At 40.0% G+C, this 13,031-nt stretch overlaps 1 protein-coding gene across 2 annotated transcripts in view; it reads left to right on the top strand.

The window, feature by feature from the left end:
* PRSS12 (serine protease 12) overlaps nucleotides 1-13,031 on the top strand; it is a 150,477-nt gene that overhangs the window by 47,709 nt on the left and 89,737 nt on the right. For both annotated transcript variants that reach the window (XM_066573881.1, XM_066573880.1), the window contains 2 exons: nucleotides 1,983-2,136; nucleotides 12,517-12,695. In XM_066573881.1, the coding sequence (XP_066429978.1) occupies nucleotides 1,983-2,136; nucleotides 12,517-12,695 (333 nt within the window). The remainder of the gene's footprint in view (nucleotides 1-1,982; nucleotides 2,137-12,516; nucleotides 12,696-13,031) is intronic.

Raw genomic sequence — 13,031 nt, 5'->3', positions numbered from 1 at the left:
GTGCAGTAAGCTTAGTTCTGGTACCGTGCATATACAGTAAACTTGGTTCTTGTTCTGTATGTATGTAGTAAGCTTGGTTCTGTTACTGCAGCTATGTAGTAAGGTTAGTTCTGTTACCATTTTTATACAGTAATCTTTGCTCTGTTGCCATATGTATGGTCCAGCAAGAGCCATGTGTAGTAGCTTAATTCCTTCTCGCCTTGCCTAAATGTGCATGTGTATGGGGAAGTTGGGAGTGATAGCTGTTATTCTAATCATTGTGTCAGGACTTGAACCCATGAGCTCCTGTATTCTAGGCAGTGGCTCTCCCTGCTGAACTAGTCAAGAACACTGGATAGCTCCCCTGCTGAATCCTGTCCTTGTTCCCTGCCCCTGTTTGCATGATTAGCTCCACTCCCGTCCTTGATTGGACTTACTATATTAGCCTGGCCTTGTACCTTCTTTTCTGGTGAAATTATTGTTCTCTCAGCCCTTAGCCAAGCTCAGCTACCAACTGCTCCTCTCACTACAATTGCGGCTTCGGTGTACTGACCTCTGGCTTTTCCATGACTACGCCACCTACCTGCTCCTTTTGTACCATGTCCAATACTACCCGTGTACTGACCTCTGGCTTCCCCCTGACTATGCTACCTGCTTTCTCCTTTTGTACTGCAACCGATACTACCCATGTACCGACCTCTGGCTTTCCCTGACTATGCTATCGGCCAACACTGGTCGCAACAGGAAACTCCGAACCTGCACCCGATCGTAATAGAGTGTTTACTCAACAGGTATCCAAAGCATACAGCAGCTGTCACCTGACTTGCCAATAGGCGGCAGGAGCACTAAAAGAGCCTCACGCAGTATGAACTCTAAATATGGCCTTGCCCAGCAATAATGTGAGTGCCAGCGCCCCCTAGCATGGCAGAACTACTGAGAGTCAGCAGACCCAACTCATCTCTGCCAATGACTAATGACCATAGGGGAATGTTTTCACCAGTAACTATGGCTTTTATGGATGCCTCAGTTGCAGTAGAAAATTGTTACATAAGACATGAAATGACATTGTGAATCTACCCCAGAGGTCTTATATGATGTCATGCAACATATCTGTTAAAAAAAATATACAAAAGTAAGTAAAAAAAAAACATGGGCACAGCTGACATGTGACCTAAGTCATATATCAAAATGACCAAAACAAAATAGAAAACCCATTTCTAGACTTCATTTTAGTGAAAATGTACTAATTTTAAAAATGAAAAAGTATAAATTAAAAAAAATAAAAATTTTACTTTTTGTATAAATTACAACTAATAAAATGAAAAAAAAAATTGGCAAAAAAAGGTTATAAAAACAGTCCTACATGTCACAAAGAAACAGCAAAAATTATTTTGGTAGCCCAAGTAAAAAACACCTCTGTTAAACCTCTACATTCATAAAATTTCTAAAAAGTGTCTGGTCATTCAGAACCAAAACAGTGGTTGCTAATGGGTTCATTTGTAATTAGTTTATTCTACAGCATAAACAATCAGAACTTGCATTGATTTTCAAATTTCAAGGGGTTGTCCAGTTGTAAACTATAGCTATTGATGGCCGATCCTTAGGATAGTTCATCAATAGCAGATCAGCAGTAGTATGCCTCCTGGGACCCCTGCTGATCAGCTTATAGTTAGGCCAGTGTATACAAGTTGATTTCTGCAGGAAGAAAATATCTCCGTTCCAACTGCAGTGGCCAATCTTGGTACTGTAGGCAAGTTCCCATTCTTTCCAAGCTGGGCCACTGCAGTGAGAACGGAGCTGTTTGCTTCCTGCATAAATTAGATCAATACATGAGTGCATTAGCCCACAGAACAGCCGATCAGTGGTGAACCCAGGCGACACCCCCCTAATCAACTATTGATGAACGATCCCGAGGATCGGCCATCAATAGATTGCAACTATACAACCCCTTAATGTATTTTATTCCTGATACTATTAACTTATTTTGTGCAAATTTGTTTCAGCCACAGAATCTTTCATACCTGCTCGACTAGTTGGTGGGAGCTCTCCTTTTGAAGGAAGGATAGAAGTCTATCATTCTGGCCAATGGGGCACAGTATGCGATGACCAGTGGGATGATGCTGATGCTGAAGTAGTCTGCAGACAGCTGGGACTTGGGTGAGGAACATCTTTATTTATATTCTATTATTTTTCATATCTTCTGAGAACGATTGGTAGACTAGTATAAGTTATAGGATCATCACTTTTCTATAGCCAGTTTGACCTTTATAAGCCATAGTGTAGAGCTGCTAATTATCCGATACTCATCATCTAATGGGCCTGGTCCATTTATGTATTGCAAGGACAGCAATTCATTTGGATGGCGGCCATGTATAGTAGTACTAAATTTCCCCTTTATCAACTGCTGGTCTGACTTCATATAAAAAGTGGTTGTTGGTTGCCATTTTGAGCAAAATGCAAGTATGTCCTGTACCCAACTGTAGTTATAGAACCTCATCCCTGCCCTACTAGCATCAAAACTGCTGTGTACAGAACTGCAAAATCTGCCTATGTCCATGAAAAAGCCTCCATTTCTTTTACCACTAGATACATTGGCTAACCCTATTGATGAGGCCAACCTCCTTCGTCCAATATAGTTAGCTACCCTCATAAGACGTATCATGGAAATATATATTTTCCCATTTATTTCACTCATGTGCGGAAGATAGAATTACACAGAAAATAGTTTCCCTTTAAAAGTCTGAATTCATTATAAAATGACTAAGATTTTGATAATTTCAGAGAAAAGGTTTTCCTGTAACGATCACAGCGAAAATATTACAAATGACCAAATATCGTTATCATATTTCACTTCCACAAAAAATGAATAAGTAACCTAAACATGAAGGATGAGCTAGCAGAATAAAGGTCATTATTCAAGCATAGCTCAAGTGTGCTGATTCATCAACCTAGAACATCTTGTAATGACTTTGAGGCGAACAATATTTTCTGGAATACGGGTCTGATAGAAAATAACAGCGTCTTAAACTTGTGAGTTAAATGTGGTTTAAGAATTTATTTTGTAGCAAATTGTCCTTAACCATGAATGACTCTCATAGGCCAACAAAGTGACATAGTAGTAATACCAATAATAAAAATACCATAAGGACCTGGAATAGGGTATGTTATGCTCCGGCAAGTGACAAGTTACCAATGTCCTTGTGCTGCCCCTGAAGAAATATATTTTTGTAATCTCTGAACATTTTGTCTCTTTATCATAGGTGCTTTTACCACAGTTAGTGTTACAAACACCTAGTAAATGTGATATGTGATGTGTTAAGTGGTTAGTGTCCTAGTTCATATCTAGCAGACAGCTGGATGGCTTTACTACAAATATTTACAGCAAAGTACTGTCTTTTAAAAAAAAGATATTTAAGGTGTTTTCTTTCTAAAACATACAGGTTATACTTTCCTCCAAGTGAATAGATTGTTGTAACTGGAACAGAAACATGTTTCTTATCACTCTTGTATTATTCTATGGTATAAAAAAATTGTATGCATGTGAAAAAAACCAACTATATATAGATGCATGTATAAAAACTATAGTGGATGAATATTTAAAACCTGTAGTTTTTTACATGCATCCAATCATTTTATACCCTAGAATAATACAAGAGTAATAAGAAGCATGTTTCTGTTCCAGTTACAACAATCTATTCACTGGCAGGAAAGAATAACCTGTATGTTTTAGGTAAAAAACACCCCATGCTCTAGCTATACATACATTAGTAGAACTTTTAATAGTTTTTTTTGCCAATTAACAAAATGTAAAATGAAGGAACAAAAGAGAAATCTAAATCAATTCAATATTTGGTGTGACCACTCTTAGCCATCAAAACAGCATAAATTCTTCTTTCTACAGAATGGTAGTTCTGTAGAAACTGGGTAAGAATACAAGGAGAGAACAGAAAAGACACCATTGTAGGCATTTACTATAGGCCACATGGACAAGCAGAAGATATGGATGAACTCTTTCTACATCAGATGGCCAAGCTCTCAAAAAAGCACAACATATTGATCACGGGAGATTTTAACTATCCAGACATTTGTTGGGAATCTCTCTCAGGTAAAAGTAATGGATCCAACAAATTCTTATCTGCTCTTGCTGACTATTTTATCTTCCTAAAGGTTGAAGAGAAAAGAAGGGGATCTGCTATATTGAACCTAATTCTTACCAACAGGGAGGGAATGGTTGACATTTGTTAACAGTCCCTAAAAGAAGGAGGAATGGGAAGCATTTTAAGAGACCAGGATGGATGAACACAGAACTTGCACACATTAAAAAGGAAGAAAAGTTTGTTTATCAAGTGGAAAGAAGGGGAATATCTAAAGAAGAATGGAATGCAGTCTGCAGAAACTGTAGGGCAAGTGTCAGAAAAGCTAAAGCTAATAATGAATTGAGGCTTGCAACAGAGGCCAAAAGCAATAAAAAAGGATTTGGGGGGTATGTCAAAATCAAAAGGAAAGTCAAAGATGCTATTGGATGCTTACAAGATGAAAATGGTGAATTGGTTAAGAATAGAGATGAGCGAACGTGTTCGGCTCCGCCCCTTTTCGCCCGGACACCGAACTTCGCGAGGAATTCCGTGTTCGGGCGAAAAAAGTTCGGGGGTCGCCGTGGCAGCGCGGGGGGTTGCGGCGGGGAGTGGGGGGGAGAGGGAGAGAGAGAGGGCTCCCCCCTGTTCCCCGCTGCTGCCGCCCGCGCCGCCGCGCCTCTCCCCGCCCCCCGGCGCCCCCCGAATACTTACGCGCGAACACGGAAGTCCTCGGAAAAGCCGGTGTCCGGGTGCGTAAGTGTTCGTTAAGAACACGTTCGCTCATCTCTAAACTTAACTTAACTCTTAACTTAAGAATGATGTTGAGAAGGCCGAACTTTTAAATTCCTATTTTGCATCTGTTTTCTCTTGGAAAGTAAATGCAACATTAGCTGAACTTCCTTGTGCTATTGGGGATATAAAATAATGCAGGCTATTTGGAAATGGAGAGAAGGTGAGGGATTATTTAGCTAGCTTAAATGAATTCAAGTCTCAAAGTCCAGATGAATTACATCCTACGATACTAAAGGAAGCAGTGGAGGTAATTGCTGAACCCTGTTCTGTTTTCTTTGAAAATTTCCTGGAGAACAGGAGAAGTCGCAGAAGATTAGAGAAGGGCAAATATTGTCCCTATCTTCAAGAAAGGGAAAAAGGTGGATCTAGAAAACTACAGGCCTGTGAGCCTGACTTCTATACCTGGAAAGATCTTTGAACAAATTGTTAAATGGGATGTATGCAAGTACTTGGATGAGAATGGATTAATTAACAAGACCCAGTATGGGTTTGTAACAAACAAGTCATGACAGATTAATCTAATTTCCTTCTATGATGGAATCACTGACTGGGATGATCAGGGAAATGCAGTATATATAGTATATCTTGACTTTAGTAAAGCATTTGACAAAGTATCTCATACCCTCCTTATTGAAAAAATGACCGAATATGGGATCGACACGGCAACTGTTAGCTGGATTCACAACTAGCTGAGTGATCGTACTCAAAGAGTGGTCATAAATGGCTACACAGCCAAGTGGAAGAATGTATCAAGTGGGGTACCACAAGGCTCTGTCCTAGGCCCAGTGTTGTTCAACATTTTTATAAATGATCTGAAGGAGGGAATTGAGGGGAAACTGATCCGGTTTAAGAGGCATTGGATTGGTTCAAATTTATTCTGCAGCAGGACAGTGTCCCTAAACATACAGCTAATGTCATTAAGAACTCTCTTCCGCGTAAAGAAGAACAAGGAGTGCTAGAAAAGTGATAATATGGTCCCACAGAACCCTGATCTCAGCATCATCAAGTCAGTATGGGATTACATGGAGAGACAGAAGGATATGAGCAAGTCTACATCCACAGAAGATCTGTGCTTAGTTCTCCAAGATGTTTGGAACAACCGCCCTTGTCGAGTTCCTTCTAAAACTGTTTGCAAATTTACCTATATGAATTAATGTTGTTTTGAAGGCCAAGCGTGATCACAGAAAATATAGATTTTTATTAAGATTCCTCTATTGTTAATTCACTTTGCATTTTGTTAATCGACAAAAATAAACTCTTAAATCCTCTATTTTCAAAAGCATTCTTACTTTGTAACATTTTTTCAATGCCTGCATAAAAATTTTGCAAAATATATAAATACACCCACACATACATGTATTTCAATACACAGGTGCCTTGAGCCAATACTCCACTAAGGATGGGTTCACACAGGGCGGAATTTCCGCGTGGAATGTATGCGCGGCAATTCCACCCATGGCTCCTAATCCTGGGATTAGCCAGCAAAGTGACTGAGATTTTGAAAAAACAAAGATGCAGCATGTCAATTCATTTTTCATTTCTGCAGCTGCCTCTCTCCTCTCTATGGGTAGAGATGGGCCCAGTGGAATGGTAACAGCGAAACCGTTACAAAACCCAGCAGTTTTTGAAGCTGTGCTTTTCCAGCAGAATTCTTGTGGTTTTTCGGTGCCGCGATTTCGTGAGAATTCTGCTGGAATTCTGTCCCTTGTGACCCTAGCCTGATTCTTGTTGAAAGAGTCACCAGACGGCACTTTGGGATCTCAAAGTTCTTTGATTTTGGGAGGAAGTTGAACAAATTGCTGATTGCATTTACAGTGGGAAGATTCTGCACAAAATGGAAACTACTTCTATAAACTGCACCGCATACAAAACGATAATACATTCAGAGACCTGAGAAAAGACACCCATTTAAGTGTCAAATTTAACGAGGTTATCGCAGATTAGATAGAAACATCTCCACTTGTGTCCATAGGCTTCTTCTAGTATGGCTTCTTTAAGAGACTTTCATTTTCAAAAATGCTTTCATTCTATGTACATGGGGAGCCCATATATTGTTACGAAACTAATAGTATGACTTCATGTGATGATTAATAGGGGATTATAGGAGAAAACCAGATGTGTTACTTTCTGTAACAGTGGTTTTTATTAGACACCTGATACAATGCAGGCACATAACAATATTTGAAGCAGATGAACTTTAGCAAACTTGAAATACTGAGAATAAACCTTCTGACATTAATGAGCATCACTTGAAACATGTCTGTAAACTGAGATGGATAAGTATATACACCCACATTGAAATGTGTGATTCACCGCAGGTATGATACAGCTAGGCGACGTTACTAAATTGTGCAGATGCTACACATAGCAAAGTAATAACATAAGTGTGCTTTCACATAGTGCAGAATGATGCCGCAAGATGCAGCCGCAGATGCAGTGAAGGGGTCGTTCACAGAAGCGTATTTGCTCATGCAAAGTTTGTGTGGACAATGCGTAGAGAATAGAACCAATTGATTTAATTGAGTTTGTTCTTACTACCTATTTTGGCATACTCATTCCCTGCGCACGCAAAAATAGAAGTCTATGGGGATGCACAAATGCGCACGAAATATGTAAGGGGATGCGCGAACTACAGCGCAAAACACATCTGGACGGCATTAGGCTAAATAGCCTTTTAAATCAGGGCGTGGGGGTGTTGTGCGTGTAATATGAATAGGCACAAGTGCACAAAAAAGTACAGTACAATGTGCCGATATGCGCACAAATAAACATCATTTATATGTGTTGCACTGAATATTGCACATTTGTGTATACGCTCATGTGAGGGATCCCTCAAGGCTCTTTCAAAAGGCTGTATGCATTTTTATGTTTTCTAGCTGGCGCCATAAATTTGCGTGAAAAGATGTTTTTCCGCAATTACCGCCAGAGTTATTTAACCTTTCTCCATCCATTCACATGACTAGCAGCATGGTTTTTAGCAAAAAAAATAAGTCCCCCTCCGGAAAACCCTCGGCATAAATTCTCGGAATGCCTTCAAATGCCTAAACTTTTTGCAGTCTATGAGAGCCACTGCTATATATCTGCCAAAAGGTAGTTCTAGAACCATCTTTGCGTTGGCCCGTATTATGGCACGTATGTTCCATTTTTTATGGTTCAGCGTTTTTTCACGCCATATATTCACCTGTGTGAACGGATGCATTGAAAACCAATGCCTGAGATGGTCCCGTATACATGGTCAGACGTAAAAACGGGCCATTTATGCGCCTACTGTGTGAGAGCCCTTAATCTACTATGGCAGATTTCTGCTCCAAAGCTCACATGTATACATGCGGATCTTGATGCTGAATTTTTATGTGCGTTTTGCAGAAATCTGTAGAAGCAGATTAACTCTTTTCACTCCAATGCCTGACCTATTCCGACATCATGAGCTTCCTCTATAGCTCCGATGTTGGAACATGTCTACAACTGCTGGGCAGGAGTGCATCTGCACCTGCTCGTCAGACACATCTGGTGCAGATGCACTCCTGCACTGGTCCTCATCAAGGACCCCCGATGAGAAGGCAGAAAGGGTTTTTAACCCTTTCTTCCTTCTCCTTTACACACTACATAGTGCTTAGTTAGCGCTATGTAATGCAGAGAGAATTCTGCATTCCCCCCCCCCCCCCCCCGTGACCGCCAGGAGCCTCCTGACGTCAGCTGTCACTCACAGCTTAAGTTGGGAGGATGAAGAGAGAATGCAGAGATCAAAGATCAGGAGGGTGAAGGGCGAATGTTCAATGAGCATTCAAATAAATTGTAGTTGGGGAGAATGGGGGGGGGGGGAAATGGATTGGAAAATGTTAAGCTACATCATTAGGATGGATTCAGATGAGTGTAGGTGAAAGTTCGCTCGGCACGGCAGCATAGAGCGTAGTTGTGCCTGAACGAGAGCAATTTCTTCCCCTTCACTGGCTTTTCAAACTCCACACCAGATAGGGACAAGATAGGGCAGGTCCTATCTTTTCTCTGCCGTACAATTAGCGGCCGACAAAAGAGATAGTGATAACAAAACCACTGAAATCCTATTGAGATAAGTGGTTTTGTTTTGTTCCGTTATTTGGCCGTGATAATAAGGGGGGAAAACCACTTTCACCTGAATCCTCCCTGAGGTGCACGTGTGAAAGGTTCCTAATAGATGGACCACATATGTGATGATATAACACCATTTTAAAAAATTGCATTCAGTTAGAAAAGCATATATAAAGATGCAATCGCTTTTAATGCAATTTATTGTTATAAATACCACTTTTGGAGAAGCCACATTTTCAAAATGTTCTCCGAATGTATATTGTTACTTTATTACAGTTCTGGCAGCGGTTAATGAAGAACATATGACATCCCTTTCTTAACCATTTGTCACAAAAATATTGTCAGCGAGAAAATGAACTATGATTATCAGATAATGAACACTATCATTTACATACAGGACTAGGCAGCGGTATAATAGGCTGTAGTGGAGTCCATCTGTTGCTGTTTTGCTCATGATGTGTGACTGATGGGTCTGTGCTACAACAGGTGGGCAAATTTGCATATAGCATAGGACATCAATTTAGATAAATACATTGGGGGACAAAAATGGAGTCAAAAGATGGGTTTATCTGAGAATTCTACTGTTTTCTTATATTGTACTATTAAAGTCATATCTATGCATATTTTGTGGTATAGGGATCACATACATCTTGTTCTAATTGAAATTTATCTACCGGAACTAGTTTAATTATAGTAACCTGCTAAATTAATTCAAAAATTATAAGAAGAAATGAAAACAATTTTTTGGTGTCATAGTCTGATAAATATAACTGATATTTGACTAGTACTTGGACTAGCTCTTTGAGTACTTTGAGGGGATAAATAAATAAAATGGGTCCATATAATACCTATAATAGCCATGCTATATAGAATTTTTTGACCCTTGTTATTATAGTAGGGAAAGTCAACACGACCCTCAAACTGCTTCCTAGTCCCTTACTTGTTAGTTTTGCAGTACCTATGTTAAGGCCAACGTGAGCTAGAGATCACACATGTGTCTTCTAACAGCAAGAGAGGTTACCTCCAGGTTGTGTATGACTATAGAAGGTTTGTGCCATGAAATAAAGTTACCCACTCTCCACAGAATAGGGTATAGTTATCTGATCAGTAAGGATCCGACTGCTAAGACTCCCACCAATCACATACGAGAATGGGGAAGGTCCCTCTAATGAAGGATGAGATAAAATTAATACTTAAGCACTCACATGGTTTCTCTGGTTGTGTTAGAATACACAAGGTGCTACAAGATTCATGTCTCCATTTGAAGAGCAAACTTCTCTTGTTCTGGAGATGTCATTTGGCTCCAGGCACTTTATACCCTTTGTGGCTCTTATGTCCCGTGCTTTCACCTGAGCTGATTTTACTCTGTTCCCCTACTCCTGCCTTTACACTGAGGAGATAAGACCTTGCGACCTGGTTGATAACAGATGCTAAGTTATTAATTCCAAAATATTGGTGCACTCAATCTCCCGCTACAATACAACAGTGGTTTGAAAAAAGTTGAACAACTCTATAGGTTTGAGGAACTTATAGCCTGGGAAAACGACACTAAGAACCAATTGGAAAGCATCTGGAATGGATGGGTTACATAAAATAAGATGCTTTAATATTCACCTCTCAGGCTCTCTCTTATTTTCTGGTCACTCGTTTGCTCAGCTTGGCTTGGTGCACCATTTTCTGGTGTTGCACCCTTCTCTACTGCTCTTATTATGTTTTAATTAGATGGTACATGCTGTCATTCTTCATTTTATTGTCCAGTTGGACACATTGCACTTTTTATATTTTACTTGCAATGTTCAAAAAAGTGCACTGCTGCATAGTGTACTGATACATCTTCAATGTGTCTAAGTTTTCTTGATGATATTTTGGGTCCCATCTTGATTGTTATCTCTTGCCCAGATACACCATTTGGCCTGCCACAAATGGCACTGTGGTCATGATTGTACATGACCTTTCCATTCATTTCAGTAGGACTGCTGGACATACGTGACTGACCACAGCACCATTCATCTAAGGACCTATGGGATTCTCTTTCTCACGATTGGTGGGGGTCCCAGCAGTCAGACCCCCACTGATTAGATAACTAGTCCCTATTCTGTAGATAGGGGATAACCTAATTTCGTTGCACAAAATAAAGTGAGATGATTTTTTAAGTGAATAAATATTACCCCTTGCATCTTAGAGAAAAACATTTAGCCATTTTTTTGTGTCGATATGTCGTGCACATGTAGTAATAGGTGTAGTATGATGTTGATTGAGCAAATTTGTATTTTCTGTAACAGATTGTTCTTACATGAAGGAGACAGCCTTGCCCTTGTATGTAGAAATGGAAAGAGAATACAAAATCAAGATCTGTAAAATATAGTATTCATTTGTAAATAAATGGCAATGTCTTAAAGGTTGGTTGCACCAAAGTCTTGATCTGAGATCAACAAGAGTTGATCTCAGGTCAAGTATAAGAACATTGAACCAACTCGCTTTAGCCAATGATCTTGGTTCAAATCTGGGTCCAATGTGATCCCCTGATTTTGACGGATCAAACTAGTTGAACATAGTTTAGCAGCCAACATTGCACCAACACACTTTAGCCCGTGATCTTGGTTCAAATTTGGGTCCAATGTGATTCCCTGATTTTGACGGATCAAACTAGTTGAACTTAGTTTAGCAGCCAAAATCCAATATGGCAGACTTGGCTAATAGCCGAAGTTACACCCACATTTGCTGCTGGTAGCAGGCATGTTTTTACTATTGCTGTGAATGCTGGGAAGATTGCTATGAATGCTTGGGAGATCACCTGACTACAGTCACCAGTCATAATGCGTGATACATTTCATCTGGGTTCAACCATTGATTGCACATCAAGTAAACTTGGTTTTGCAAATTTTAGTTCAAAAAGTGTTGATGCAACACTTTTTCTTAAAGGGAGCCTGTCAGCTCGCACATACTGTCCATACTGCAGGCATCATCATGTTGTATAGCAGGAGGAGCTGAGCAAATTGATCTATACTTTTTTGGGGAAAGATTTAGTATAACTTGTATTTTATTCACTTAAACCTTTGCTCATTCTGAGCTGAACAGTCCAGTGGGCGGTCCTATCAGTGATTGGGACTGATCTGTATATGACTATACATACAGATATCCTAACAATCACTGATAGGACCGCCCATTGGACTGTTTAGCTCAGAATAAGCGAAAGTTTAAATGAACACAAATAAAATACAAATTATACAGAATCTTTCCCATAAAACTATATATATTAATCTGCTCAGCTCTTCCAGCTCTATAGTATGCCGTCTGCAGTTTGGACAGTATGTGCGATCTGACAGACTCCCTTTAATTCAAGTTCAGCAGCTGATCACAGTTTAACCTGGATCAACAGCATTGCTGGTGCAACCCACTCTTAGCAAATTACATTTGATTATTATATGAATTTGCCTACACCTTTAAATATTTTTCATATACAAACAGATACTCGAAAAAAGGTTTGGTAACCGTGCTATGTATTTACATATATTATTTCCCAGGGAATATTATTTGTTCTTCTATTTTGTAGTGTTTGTCACTGATTATGAATTACTGTTACTTTTGCTGTTATGAACAGAGGTGTTGCTAAAGCCTGGAGCCAAGCTCATTTTGGAGAAGGAACAGGTCAAATTCTTCTGGATGAGGTACAGTGCACAGGAAATGAGCTGTCTATAGAAGAGTGTGAACGAAGTTCATGGGCGGAACACAACTGTGGACACAAGGAAGATGCCGGCGTTTCATGTATTCCAATTGCAGGTATCAAATATATTTGCTGTCTAGAGATGAGCGAGCACCAAAATGTTCAGGTGCTCGTTATTTGAGTCGAGCTTTTCGTAATATTCGAGAGCTCTGTTCGAGTAACGAACTCCATTGAAGTCAATGGGAGACCCGAGCATTTTTGTATTTACCCGCCGGGTGCCGTGCCTTTTCTCTCTCTCTTCCCCCCCATCCCACCAAGCAAGCCACATACTGCTGTGGATGTGCGGACGCTGGCACGTCACACCAGGAAGTGGTAATGCGGTTAGGGATCAAAACGGGGAGGGGTCGAACTGGACGTTGTACTCGCTCGAGTAACAAGCATCATCGAGTATG

The sequence above is a fragment of the Eleutherodactylus coqui genome, chromosome 7 (assembly GCF_035609145.1).
Source record: "Eleutherodactylus coqui strain aEleCoq1 chromosome 7, aEleCoq1.hap1, whole genome shotgun sequence".
In the NCBI taxonomy this organism is placed as follows: Eukaryota; Metazoa; Chordata; class Amphibia; order Anura; family Eleutherodactylidae; genus Eleutherodactylus; species Eleutherodactylus coqui.
This window is presented reverse-complemented; position numbering and strand designations above follow the sequence as displayed.